Source organism: Rana temporaria, chromosome 6 (genome assembly GCF_905171775.1).
Source record: "Rana temporaria chromosome 6, aRanTem1.1, whole genome shotgun sequence".
Classification (NCBI taxonomy): domain Eukaryota; kingdom Metazoa; phylum Chordata; class Amphibia; order Anura; family Ranidae; genus Rana; species Rana temporaria.
Window position 1 is genome coordinate 98,763,777 of NC_053494.1, and position 14,715 is coordinate 98,778,491.

Consider the following 14,715-nt stretch of genomic DNA (forward strand, 5'->3'; position numbering starts at 1 on the left):
AGTCTGTGAAAAAGTAAGCAAACAATAATAGTAAAACAAAAAATAATTTAATTACTGTATTGGGGAGGGGAGGTGGGGGAAGGCGGACTGAGGTGACCATCATTTTTTACATCACATGCAGCCACTGTGCCCATCAAACGCAGCCACTGTGCCATCAATTGTCGCCACTGTGCCCATCAAACGCAGCCACTCTGCCATCAATTGTCGCAGCCACTGTGCCAATCACACGCAGCCACTGTGCCCATCAAACGCAGCCACTGTGCCCATCAAACGAAGCCACTGTGCCCATCAAACGCAGCCACTGTGCCCATCAAACGCAGCCACCGTGCCCATCAAACGCAGCCACTGAGCTTTGCCCATCAAACGCAGCCACTGTGCCATCAAACACAGCCACAGTCCTTTGTTCTATTGCTTTAAGTATATTCTTGTTTTGAAACAACATTTATTCTTTCTTAAAAACGGGGGGGGGGGGGCGCAGTTTGCCATCTTCTCCCTGGGCACCAAATGGCCTTGTCTCAGCACTGGGGGGCGAGGTGGGTGCAGAGTGCAGAATGCAGGGGGCGATGTGGGTGCAGAGTGTAGGGGGCGAGGTGGGTGCAGAGTGCAAAATGCAGGGGACGAGGTGCGTGCATAGTTCAAAATGCAGGGGACAAGGTGCCTGCAGAGTGCAGGGGACGAGGTGGGTGCAGGAGTGCACGGCTCTCTTCCCCCCCAGATTTCATACAGTCAGAGCTCCACACTCCACTCCACTCCGGTACAAGGCAAGACTCTCCTCCCACAAAGTCCCCCCCCATTTCAGTACAACGCTTTTCTCATTCCCAAATGCTACTCACAGCATGTTGTCCTCCGATGTCTATGCAGCATGCCGGTTCCAGAAGCAGCTTCCTTTGTGCACAGTCGCCACCCCTTTCCTCCTCTGCTCTCATAGAGTGTGCATGTACCAGAATGATGATCAGAGCAGCTGCCAGGAGAGGAGCGCTTTTACTTGGAAATATTTCCAAGTGACAGTAGCGAGCAGCAGCCAGCATGCAACTAGTACAGGAGGTGGCCGAACTCCGGTGGGCAGCGCAGGGCCCCCCCAACAACGACAGGGCCCTGGGCAGCTGCCCCTTTTGCCCTGTATAAAAGACGGCCCTGCACCCAACCTTTTATTTCCATCCGTCATAGCTTGCTGTTAACCTAACTTTATTCTGCTATATTTCTCTTAATGCTTGAAATCTTTAAGTATTTAGCAGTACAGTGGTAACAATAATGTAAATGTAATAAATATGTTTTCAACAGGATCTTCTCATCCTATATTAAAGAAATGGAGGAACGCCCTGCACCTACCCCTTGGGGATCCAAAATGCCATTTGGTGAGATGATGTTTGAATCAAGTAGCAGCTGTGGCTGGGTGCACAGTGTCTCTTTCTCCCACAGTGGAGACCACATGGCTTGGGTCAGCCATGATAGCACCATATGTGTTGTTGATGCCACAAAGAAGATGAGGTAAGACACAAATCCTGACTGTCAATACTTTAGCAAGAACCTTAAAATGGTTTTCAACCTTTCTTTTTGAGCAGGACCACTGAAAGTTCTTTTGGTGTCATGAAGCTACAAGCATGGTTGTGAATTTAAAAAAAATTGGATATAATCAAATTCCCTCAATATTGATCTGGGGGATTTCCTAATTGAGGACGAGGCAAGGCACATGAACATTAGCTAGTTATGTAAAAAGTGCAAGAGAGAGGGATTAAGGATTAGGAGAGAACCCAATAGAAACACTGTAAAACAAAGAAAGGGCGCACCAGCCTTGCTCATTACCCAAGTGGTATCTTTAATAATACAGTAAAAAGAAATATACAGTGAAACCACGGATTGCAAGTAACGCGGTTAAGGAGCGTTTTGCAATACAAGCACTATTTTTTTTTAAATTCTGACTCGGTTTGTGAGTGTTGTCTCGCAAAACGATTCAAGACACAGCGGTGCCGGAGCCATTCGGAAATGCTCTGAAAACCTCAAAAATACTCAGTTCCCAAGCCTTTCCGAGGTTTTCCCAAGTTCAGCCGAGCTGTCCTCAGGCCTTTCCGAGTGTTTCAGAGGCTCTCCGGTGCCCCCCCCACCTGTGGCTACATGCGGTATTGCATGCCATTGAAGTCAATGCGGAACAGATTATTTTCGTTTTCCATTGACTTCTATGGGGAAACTCGCTTTGATATGCAATAGCTTTGGATTACGAGCATTCTCCTGGAATGGATTATGCTCGCAATCCAAGGTTCCACTGTACTCAGTGGTAAAAGCATATCAGAGTCCACAGTATACACAAAGCAACGATGTCACTAAAACTAATACCTGCAAGCTGGAGGACCTTCCAGATGGCTGATGTGTTTTGAGGGGAGATTCCCTCTTACTCCGAGACTTCAGATTAGTCTTGGTGACCTGGTTGCTTTGTGTATACTGTGGACTCTGATATGCTTTTACCACTAGTTGTTTGTGAGTATACTTTTTTTTACCGTATTAATAAAAATACCACTTGGATAATGAGCAAGGATGGTGCGCCCCTTTTCTTTATTTTACAACTAAACCTCTATTAGTACAGCTTTAGCTGGAAAAAGGGAATGAGTATCGAAAAAGCTTTTCTTGAAGTTAACTTTTAGTTCCTGAAAAGTTAACTTTTAGTTGACTAAATGATAAATTTAAGAGTAACTTGGTTTGAGAGCGTTTTGATTTGCGAGCAACTTTTTTTTTTTTTATTCTGACTCGCTTTGCGAGTGTTGACTCACAAGACGAGCAGAATTCAAGTGAAATAGTCCTGCAGTCCCTCATTTGGCCTGAGATACGTGGGCGCAGAAGCCGAGCAGAGACGAAAATAGGCCTGCAGTACCTAATTTGGCCTGAGGTACTGGGGCGCAAGAAACGAGACGAAGTGTCCTCTGGCCTTTTCGCCTGTTTTCGGCGCTCTCTTGCACCCCCCCACCACTGGCCGCATTCGGTAATGCATCCTATTGAAGTCAATGCGGAACAAATTATTTTTGTTTCCATTGACTTCAATGGGAAAACTTGCTTTGATATGCGAGTACTTTGGATTACGAACATACTCCTGGAATGGATTATGCTCGTAATCCGAGGTTCAACTGTATGTTGATTACAGTACAGTATAAGGGTTTGAATGGCGTGTTATATATTAAAAGAGGTGAGATTTTTCAAGAACCGGTTAATAGAATAGTCTCCAGGACCATTTGTTACAAATTTTCCCTATGCTCACAGCAATGTTATAGGCAAATTTTAATTATATCATTATGCTATGCCTCACCTTGCTGTGCCATAATCTTTGTACAAGGGCTGAAAGGAAATCTATACTGAGTGAATATTTAGGTTGGCATAGCTGACCTCTATAATAAAATGTTCTCTGTTACAGTGATCAATTCGCTGAAATACATTGAGTAAGTCACTGACCTGGAACAAATCTGGAGTCCCAGGCTTCATTAATTTGTATTCTATTCTTAATAAAGTTGGCCGGACAGAATTAGAAGACAGTCAGTAACAGGCTCCCTGTATTTCCTTCAGTTTCAGTCTCTATCAGGTGACGCTACATATAGCTACCAACTGTCCCTGATTTCAAGGGACTGTCCTTGATTTGGAGCAATGTCCCTCTGTCCCTCATTCCTCCTCATTTGTCCCTCATTTTGGTTTATATAGTTGTATATAAAATGTACTTTTTATCTATCAAAAAGTGTTTTCCAGCACTAAACTTTTCATCTGATTTCTAAATTGCTGCATTTGTAAATTCCAAAAGCCAATATAAAGGAATAATAGTGGTAAAAAAAAAAAGCAATCTTGTTTTTTTGTACAATTCTCCTTTAAGGGGGCGTGGAAAGGGGGGTGTCCAATGCCTGCATTTTTGCTGATAGGTGTCCCTCATTCCTATCTCAAAAGTTGGTAGGTATGCGTTACACACTCTGCATTATCTAATCAGGGAACCATTTGCATTCATTCAGAAAATGCATTATTTGAATGTTACTCGAGCTGACTTTCTGTGTTCACAAAGCATCAGGCCAGCAGCTCAGCATGGGACTCAAAAGCAAGTGAAGATCACTGGAGTAGCGGCAGGGCCGGCGCTACCACAAGGCGGATAAGGCAGCTGCCTGGGGCGCTTCAACATCTAGGGCCCAGCCATGGCCTGTTACCTCCTCATCCCCGCTGGATGTAACCTCTAGAGCTGCAGGAGTGTGTACTGGAGGTCTGGAGGAGAGGGAATGTCCGCTGCCGCGGATCGTACAGGGGCGCAGGGAGGGAACTATTGCATGCAATACACTGGCAGATCCCTCCCCCAGCTGCAGAGCTGTTCGGCGGCTCAGGGCTCTGATGCAAAAGAGCTGGCCGCCTCCTTCATGGTCACTGGTCGGGACTTGTGAGGGGGTGTGACCAGGCAAGGGCTAATCCCGTATGTCACTGGAGGGCAGGGGGCGGAGCAGCTGGCATCAGGGAAGATTTTGTTGTCCTTCTGGGCAGAGCAACATGGAGGTAAAAAAAAAGGCTCTAAAATTGTTGTTTTGTCTTTTATGCAGCCACTGGACTGGGATAAATTGGGTTGAAAACTGCTCTGCCCAATAACTCACAGTGAGGACAGTGCTACAGGAAAAAACAAATACCATCTTGATCTTTGTCAACTTTATTACTTCCATCTTTAGACTTTTACGTAGAAATAAAAAGTGCTGTTGGCTAACAAAGATCAAGATGGTATCTGGTTTCTCCTGTATCACTGTCCTCACTGTGAGTTATTGGGCAGAGCAGTTTTCAACGCAATTTCACCCAGCTCCCTCCCTGCTGTCGCCCAGCCCCCTGCTGTCACCCAACCCTCTGCTGTCTTTGCCCAGTCCCCTGCTGTCACCCAGTCCTCTGCCCTGCGGTCACCCAGCCCTCTGCTGTTGCCCAGTCCCCTGCTGTCACCCAGCCCTCTTCTGTCGCCCAGCCCTCTTCTGTCGCTCTGCCCTGCGGTCCCCCAACCATCTGCTGTCGCCTAGTCCCCTGTTGTCACCCAGCCCTCTGCTGTCACCCAGTTCTCTAAAAAGTTCAATGAGGGGGAAACAAACATCACAGGGGGGTATAGATAGGGATGGTGCTAGACTGTTTTGTGCCCTTTCTATACTGTATAGAGTTATAGAAATTATATTTTAGCAGTACAGAAGTTGTATTTGTTATGGGGGGGGCGCAAGTAGCACTGGCCCTGAGTAGCGGCGTCTACTTCAGTGATTTACAGCTTACATGGGGGTCAGCTAGGTATAGTATTTACAGTTATGTAGCGCTCACCCCCGAAGGAGCCGATGATTCGTTTGGGATCGGCTTACTGAGTTACCTTCTTGACTTGGTCTAGGGGTGATTTCTGTGAGTGTGAATAAAGAGCAAGTGTCCAGACATCAATTCAGTTTTCAATGCTTTATTCCAAGGCCCAACACGGCCAACATCAACATGGCACACGACAGAGAAAGATTGATGAGCGTAGAGAAAACTTTAGTATCAGGCCTTGGATATGAAGAGAGAGCAAGCCTGCTCTCAGCAATGATATAGCTCAATATGTCGCCACCCCAATCAGGGTGGGTAAAGTGCCCCCGGACAGGCGGTTATCTCAGGCCTGGCAGCCGGAGTGTCACTTGCGGATCACTGGGAGGAGACAGCCCTCTGCCACAGGCCTGACTCAGGGCCTCTGCCACAGGCCGGACAACTTGGGATTTGTGAGATCAATTTGAGCAAATCCTCCCAGTTCAATCAGTGTCACCCACTGACAGCTTGAGCATACCTGTCATATGGTGTGGTGACCGGATCCCTGATGGTTCGTCTAGGCCTCCTGGACAACCTCTAGTTCTAGGTTCCCCCGAGCCGATCCCCCATCGCACAGCCTCCAGCTTAGGATCCTCTCAACAGAAGGTTGGGACCCAGCAAGTCGCTGGGGCCCCTCTCAATGTCAGGATGAGGCTCTGCATGGTACACAACCTCAGCAAAGCAGGCCGCAGGAGCGGAGCCCATGGATGCGTGTACCCTGAAGGTGGGTACCGCACCTGGAACTCGGGCCCCGCATAGAACAACCCGCCAAAAGCGGCTGCCCCAGATATATCCCCCTCCCAGCATGCCCAACGAGGGAAGAACTCCTCTGATTGGCTGCTGGGAGAAGGTAGGTCCGTCAGAACACCTCTAGCGCCAACTGCCACCCAGGGATGATAACATACCCCTGGAGCGCAGACTGACCTACAGGACCGGTCCTGAAGTGGGCAGCAGCCTGAGTTTCCATAAATCACGAATGGGAGTAAAACTAACCCTTCCATTCCCCACTAAATTTAGTGTAGCGCCCGCACTGAAAGTAAGAGGGGCGCTACAGTTACATTGGTCCAAGCTGTACCAATGTAACTAATGGTATGTAAAAATATACCATTCCTGGTCCATTCCTGTTGAAAAGGTACAAATTTGTAATGCTTCCAATTCAGATTATATTTTTTTTAAAGTGGTGTTAACGACAAATTGCAGCTACCGATTTTTAGATGTGATGTCTGCATTTGTTTCTGTTTTAGGCTTCCTTTCCTTTATTTTCACCTGGTGATCTGGCCAGTAAGTCTTATTTTTCAGCAGAACAAGCTGTCCTCCAAATGTAGGAGTTTAGAGTGCTGAGACAAACCATTTACCACTGACAGGGGTACTTAAAATGGTAAGCTTTTATTTATTCATGTTTAACCTTTATCCCAAGAGGGGAAAAAAATCTGTGTCTGTAACTGCAGTGTGAGTTTGGCTTTAATTAGTTGTTCTTTCTAAATCTGCTAGTACATCTAAAAGTGTTACCAGATTAACACTGCTGCCTCATGTGCTCCTTCATCCAGAGTGGGGCACTCTATTACAGGAGGTGTGTTACTGGCCAATCACCAAGTAAATACAGAGGGGGGGGGGGGGGACGAATGCAGCCACAACATCTAAGGATTGGTATGCTACATCATATTACGTTTTTGTTTTGGGTTTAAGCAAATTGTTTGCATTGATTCTTCTCCATATTGCATATGTCAGTGCTAAATAAATACTAGTTTACAATAATAGAAACTGTTATTAACTATTTAATAATCAATTGCTTACAGGGTTGCAACTCTAACCACAGATACTTTGCCTCTCCTGTGTTTGACATTTATTACAGAAAACAGCTTAGTTGCTGCCGTAAGTAAAAAAGTATTTTATGTTCACTGTAAAAAATCGTGCCATTTCAAGATGAAAAACATGCATGACACTTTGGGGCATGTTTTTTAAGCTGACCAAGCTAAATTGGCTAACCAATTATTGGTTTGACAAATATATTTGCCGTTGGCTTTCATTACAATTGTAAACCATTTACAGCATCACTGCAGATTTACATTATTAATATTCTACAGGGCAAACACCAGCAAATGGCCAGCATTTGCAAGCCAACCTATGCAGATAAATGTGCCTACATTAGCCTGCTTTTTTAAATATGCCCCTAAGTCTGCGTTCAATGTCTTTTTAAAGCAAACTTGCGGGAACAAAACAACTACTTACCTACAGTGGGGATCGAAAGTTTGGGCACCCCAGGTAAAAATGTGTATTAATGTGCATAACGAAGCCAAGGAAAGATGGAAAATTCTCCAAAAGGCATCAAATTACAGATTAGACATTCTTATATTATGTCAAAAAAAGTTAGATTTTATTTCCATTATTTACACTTTCAAAATTACAGAAAACAAAAAAATGGCGTCTGCAAAAGTTTGGGCACCTTGCAGAATTTATAGCATGCACTGCCCCCTTTGCAAAGCTGAGACCTGCCAGTGTCATGGATTGTTCTCAATCATCGTCTGGGAAGACCAGGTGATGTGAAATCTCAAAGGTTTTAAATGCCCAGACTCATCTGACCTTGCCCCAACAATCCGCACCATAGATTCTTCTAAGCAGTTGTCTAGAAAACTGAAACTGAAAATAGTTGACGCTCACAAAGCTGGAGAAGGCTATAAGAAGATAGCAAAGCGTTTTCAGATGTAAATATCCTCTGTTCGGAATGTAATTAAGAAATGGCAGTCATCAGGAACAGTGGAAGTTAAAGCAAGATCTGGAAGACCAAGAAAAATATCAGACAGAACCGCTCGCAAGATTGTGAGAAAAGCAATTCAAAACCCATGTTTGACTGCACGATCCCTCCAGAATGATCTGGCAGACACTGCAGTTGTGGTACACTATTCCACTATAAAGAGATACTTGTACAAATATGGTCTTCATGGAAGAGTCATCAGAAGAAAACCTCTTCTACGTCCTCACCACAAAAATCAGCGTTTGAACTTTGCAAATGAACATATAGACAAGCCTGATGCATTTTGGAAACAAGTTCTGTGGACCGATGAGGTTAAAATAGACCTTTTTAGCCGGAATGAGCAAAGGTACGTTTGGAGAAGGAAGGGCACAGAATTTAATGAAAATAACCTCTGTCCAACTGTTAAGCATGGGGGTGGATCAATCATGCTTTGGGGTTGTATTGCAGCCAGTGGCACAGGGAACATTTCATGAGTAGAAGGAAGAATGAATTCAATAAAATTTCAGTAAATTTTGGATGGTAACTTGATGCCATCTGTGAAAAAGCTGAAGTTAAAGAGAGGATGGCTTCTACAAATGGATAATGATCCTAAACACACCTCAAAATCCACGGGGGATTACATCAAGAGGCGTAAACTGAAGGTTTTGCCATGGCCTTCACAATCTCCTGACCTCAACATAATTGAAAATCTATGGATAGACCTTAAGGCCTCGTACACACGACCGAACATGTCCGCTGAAACTGGTCCGCGGACCAGTTTCCGCAGACATGTTCGGTCGTGTGTAGGGCCGACCGGACAATTTTCCGGCCTAGCGGACAGGTTTCCAGTGGACAAAAGTTTCTTAGCATGCTAAGAAACTTGTCTGCTGGAAGCCTGTCCGTCGGACATGTCCGATGGTCAGTACGACTCATCGGACATGTCCGCTGGCCCGAGAACCCGCGCATGGCGTCGAAGTGGAAGCATTCAACGCTCTGTCCGTCCGCGGAGATTTTGGTTTGATGGTGTGTACAACCATCAGACCAAAATCTCTGAGCGGACATGTCCGATGAAAACGGTCCGCGGACCGTTTTCATCGGACATGTTCGATCGTCTGTACAAGGCCTAAAAGAGCAGTGCATGACAGACAGCCCAGAAATCTCAAAGAACTGGAAAAATGTAAGGAAGAATGGGCAAAGATACCTCAAACAAGAATTGAAAGACTCTTGGCTGGCTACAAAAAGCGTTTACAAGCTGTGATACTTGCCAAAGGGGGCAGTACAAGATATTAACTCTGCAGGGTGCCCAAACTTTTGCAGACGCCATTTTTTTTGTTTTCTGTAATTTTGAAAGTGTAAATGATGGAAATAAAATCTAACTTTTTTTGACATATAAGAATGTCTAATCTGTAATTTGATGCCTTTTGGAGATTTTTCCATCTTTCCTTGGCTTCGTTATGTACATTAATACAAATTTCTCAAGTCGTCTTCCAGGACGGCACCTTGAGAGTAGACTGGCTCCACCTGACAGGAAACACAATCAGAAAGAGGTTTAAAAGCCCCGCCCCTCCCCGTGCACCTCAGTTATTGATTGTGTTTCCCCCAGCGAAACGGTTTATTATTTTTTGTCAGACCTAAGGCCTGGGGCTGGTGGTCCCCCTCCGGGTACTGAGCAGTGGGTCCTGGGAGGCCGTCCCTGCCTCAGCTAAGGGTATAATGCCCGTCCCGGGGGGTTTTCCCCGTGTGATAGGGGGGGGGAGGAAGATTGCAAACAATACCCCCCTTCTTTCCTTTCTGTAGGAATCCCTGGGATAGTGGCTATCCCAGTACTCCTATTTGGCCATGTTCCCTCTCCTCCAGGACCCCTTACCTGCTGGGCGGGTGTGAGGGCTTCCTCAGCGTGGCTCCGGTGTGCTGTCCTCCCGGGGACATTTTCGAATGGAGCCAGCAGTCGACGCCGCGTCACAGGCGGCGCACGGTGATGACGAAGTTCCGCTTCCGGTCTTCACCAAAATGGCGGCCGCCAGCGGCGTCGGCTCCTCGCTGTTCACACTGCAGCAAGGAGGAGAGTGGCGCCTGTACGACTTCGCTATGGAGCACGAGGATCGTTCGTTAGCAGCCGCTGCCGAGGACACCACCAAGGGTGAGTCTGCCTCAGAATGTCAGGGGGGCATATTGGACTGGGTCCTCTCCTTCCCCCCCCCCCCTCCTCTCACACTTGTATGTATGGACTGTGATATATTTTTCTCTCCCCTTACAGGGGAGGAGGTTTCTGCCCAGGGGGAAGCTGCTAATCTCTCCCTAAAACACACTTCCAAAACCAAGAGGTGTGGTAACTGTAGCGTTAAGCTGGCTGCAGATTACTCCAAACTTCTTTGTGCCAAATGCATACAAAAACTGGCAGGAAAGGAAGCTTCCCTTATTATGAAAGAATTCCTAACTGTCCAATCCCAAATGCTTTCCACATTAAAGGAATTTAAGGACACCTTAAAAAATAGGGATCCTGAGCCCTTAGCAGCCGGCCCCTCTTCCCAAGAGAGCTCATCCACCCCAGTGCCACGAGTTTCCAGGGCTAGGGAGTCTCTCCTATCCGACACCGAAGATTCAGAGGCTCCAGAAGATGGGGTAATTGATAGTCATTCTGAGGATGAGGATGAGGATGCCAGATCAGGCAAATATATTTTTTCTGCAGATGACATGGGGGGTCTGCTGTCTGCTGTCTATGCCTCTGAGGGGATTCAGCATCCAGCAGAGCTGGTGTCGGCTCAGGACAGAATGTACCAGGGTCTAGCTAAACCCCAGCCAAAGGTTATCCCAGTCCATCAGTCGCTTAAAGATATAGTTCTGAGGGAATGGGCGGAGCCTGAAAAGAAACTGCTAAGGTACAAGACCTGGAAGAGGCGCTGTCCCTTTAAGGAGGAATTAGAAAATACATTTTTTAAAACTCCTAAATTAGATGCATCTCTAGCCCAACTCTCCAGGCAGTCTGACCTCTCGTTTGAGGATGCAGGGAACTTAAAAGATTCCTTAGACAGGCAGGCAGACACTTCCCTTCGCAGGGCCTGGGAGGCTAATGCGGCCGCCCTTGGACCCGCTTTGGCCTCTTTCTGCATCGCTAGGAATGCAGATACCTGGTTAACCAGACTTCTGGAGCATGTACCTCAGACCTCCAAGTTTAAAGAAATTAGAGATTCTCTTACAGTCATAGGCAGTGCGGTAGCCTATCTTGCAGATGCATCGATTGAAACAGTCCGATCCTCTGCTAAGACGGGTGCTCTCGTCAACGCCGCCAGAAGGGCGGTATGGCTCAAGACGTGGGAAGGTGATCTTGCCTCCAAGACCCGTCTATGTGCCCTGCCCTTTGAAGGCACTTTTCTCTTTGGGGCAGGACTTGATCAAGCTCTAACTAGGGCCTCAGAAAAGGGGAAACGGTTCCCCCCAAAACCTAGACCTAACAGGAGAAGATTTTTTCGAGGCCCCCAGAATAAAAAACGACCTTCTGACCGAAGATCGGCCTTTAATAAGCGATGGATCGCAGGAAAGGATAAGCCAAAAGGGGGTATCCTTTTCCCCGATCCCAAACCCGCAGGTAAGGACTCCAAGTGACTTAAGAGTCGGGGGAAGACTCTCCCAATTTTTTCCAGCCTGGGAGAGTATAACACAGAGTCCTCACATTTTGCAAATAGTGAGGGAAGGTTACAGATTGGAATTCCGCCAACTTCCCCCCCCCAATATTCCTCCTCACTCATCTACCCCAAGATCCCTTCAAGGCAGCTGCCCTTCTGGGAAATGTGACAGATCTAGCTCAGCAGGGAGTCATAATCCCAGTTCCACCAGGACAACAGGGTCAGGGGGTGTACTCACATATTTTCATGGTGCCCAAACCTTCGGGGAAATTCCGATTGATCATAAATTTAAGACCTTTAAATACCTTTCTTCTCTACAAGAAGTTCCGCATGGAAAACATTTACAGTCTCAAGGGACTGTTGTTAGAAGGAGTCTTTATGGTAACCATAGACTTGAGGGACGCCTACCTCCATGTCCCAATCTTCGGGGACCATCAAAGGTTCCTCCGATTTGCCATTGCCTCCCCTCAGGGGATTCAGCACTGGCAGTTCACCGCACTCCCCTTTGGTCTGGCCTCCAGCCCAAGGGTTTTCACGAAAGTCCTGGCAGAGGTGGTCGCCTTTCTACATCTGAAAGGGATCTCCCTTGTCCCCTACCTGGACGACCTACTGCTTTTCAACCCCAGCCGAGAGCTTCTTCTCTCGGATCTGGCCACCGTCCTGACTACTCTGGAATCTTTGGGATGGATTGTAAACAGAGAAAAATCTTCTCTCCTCCCAGAACAGAGAAAAATGTATCTGGGGTTCCTGATAGATTCCGTAGAGAAAAAGCTGGTTCTTCCAGAGGACAAGATCCAGAGACTCGGGTCAGTGGTCAGATCCGTCATGGGTTCAATAGAAATTTCCCTCAGACAGATCATGAGGTTACTGGGACTGATGACCTCATGCATCCCAGCGGTCCCATGGGCCCAGCTTCATTACAGAACACTGCAGGCCTTCCTGCTCTCCTCCTGGGACGGGAGGGACTCATCCCTAGACTCCAGGGTCAGCATCCCGGAGTCTGTAAAATGCACACTGGGGTGGTGGCTCATTCCTCAGAATTTGGAGGAAGGCCTCCCATGGAACCAGACAAATCCTCTCAGGATAACCACGGATGCCAGCTACTGGGGGTGGGGAGCCCACATGTCGGGTCTCCAGGCCCAGGGGTCCTGGGATCGACAACAGAGCAGGTCCTCTTCCAACTTCCGCAAATTATTAGCGGTCGGGAAGGCCTTGGAGGCGTTCGAGGAGAGAGTCATAAACCAAGAAATACAGATTCTCTCCGACAACGCAACCACGGTGGCATTCATAAATCACCAGGGAGGCACCAGGTCCCGTTCCCTCCTAAGGCTGTCCTTAGAAATTCTGGGTTGGGCAGAACAGAGAGTCCTCTCCCTTTCAGCAATCCACATCAGGGGAGTCCTAAACCTAGAAGCGGACTTTCTAAGCCGCCAACCCATCCTCCAGGGGGAGTGGGAATTAAATCGAGAAGTCTTCGACTGGGTTCGACATCGTTTCGGCAACCCAGAGATAGACCTCTTCGCGAACAGGAAGGTAGAAAGATTCTTCTCCCTCTCCCGGGATCAGGGATCGGAGGGTGTGGACGCGTTGGCCCAGGCCTGGACATTTCATCTGGCCTATGCCTTCCCTCCCCTGAGTCTGATCCCAAGGGTCCTACAGATACTGAGTCGCTCACGAGGGAAGCTGATCCTGATCGCTCCCCAGTGGCCCAAAAGAGCTTGGTTCCCAATGTTAGAACGTTGGTCTGTTCTTCCCCCCCCTTCCTCTCCCGGTCCGAGTGGACCTTCTGCGGCAGGGACCGATCTTTCACCCAGAGCCCGACTTTTTCAGTCTGACGGCCTGGTACTTGAGAGGTGGAACCTGCAGCGGAGAGGATGTTCGGAGAAGGTAATAAATACCCTTTTGGCTAGTCATAAGGAGGTCACTAGAAAGATCTATGCTAAGACCTGGGGGTTTTTTTCACGCTGGTGTGCAGCCAGGCAAGCCCCACTACCTGAAATATCTGTCATCCTGGAATTTCTCCAGGAAGGAGTTGATCTAGGACTAGCCACAAGAACCTTAAGAGTACAAGTAGCCGCCTTGTCCTACTTTTTAGACAAGAGGCTGGCCCTGGATCCGCTGATCAAGAGGTTCCTGTAGGCTAGGGATAGGTTATCCCCTATTCAAATCTCCAGGGTTCCCCCCTGGGACCTCACCTTGGTACTAGACCATTTATCCAAACCTCCGTTTGAACCGATAGACAGCATTCCGGTTAGGCTGTTGACATTTAAATTCTCCTTTCTTCTGGCTATTACTACGGCCAAAAGAATAGGAGACATGCAGGCGCTCTCAATCAAAGAGCCTTATTTTCGTATTTTTGAAGACAGGGTAGTCCTAAGTCAGGATCCCCTGTACCTACCTAAGGTGGCAACGAAATTTCATAGGTCACAAGAAATTATTCTTCCTTCATTTTGCGCAAATCCACAGAACGAAAGGGAAAAGACCTTCCACTGTTTGGATGTAAGACGCTGTTTGTTAAGTTATTTGGAAAGGGTGAGCGAGTTCAGACGCTCATCTCACTTGCTAGTTAATTTTTCAGGACAGAAAAAGGGTTGCCAAGCATCTAGAGCCTCTATATCTAGGTGGATAAGACAGGCAATTTCATTAGCATACATTAAGGCTGGCAAAACAGTACCTAAAGTCAAGGCACATTCCACGAGATCTATAGCAACCTCCTGGGCAGAGAGAGCAGGAGTTTCAGTGGAACAAATCTGTAGATCAGCAACGTGGTCAAGCCAGAACACCTTTCTCAAACACTACCGAGTGGAACTTCTGTCACCCCAAGACTTGACGTTTGGCAGAAGAATCCTGCAGGCAGTTGTCCCGCCCTAAGGTAGGCCTGAGGGTTACTTGCTTATCTCTCAAGGTGCCGTCCTGGAAGACGACTTGAGAAAATACCAGTTACACTTACGGTAGCTGTTTTTCTGTAAGTCTTACAGGACGGCAGGCCTATTTCCCACCCTGAGGAATTTATATGGTTTGTATTTTTATATACTGGTTCCCGTGCTCTAATGGTGGTTACTT

General features: G+C 47.2%; 1 protein-coding gene across 1 annotated transcript in view; it reads left to right on the forward strand.

The window, feature by feature from the left end:
* Positions 1-14,715, forward strand: part of ARPC1B (actin related protein 2/3 complex subunit 1B) — a 109,369-nt gene that overhangs the window by 66,856 nt on the left and 27,798 nt on the right. Inside the window, exons 6-7 of the mRNA XM_040357062.1 lie at positions 1,282-1,488; positions 7,095-7,170. Coding sequence (XP_040212996.1) covers positions 1,282-1,488; positions 7,095-7,170 — 283 coding nt within the window. The remainder of the gene's footprint in view (positions 1-1,281; positions 1,489-7,094; positions 7,171-14,715) is intronic.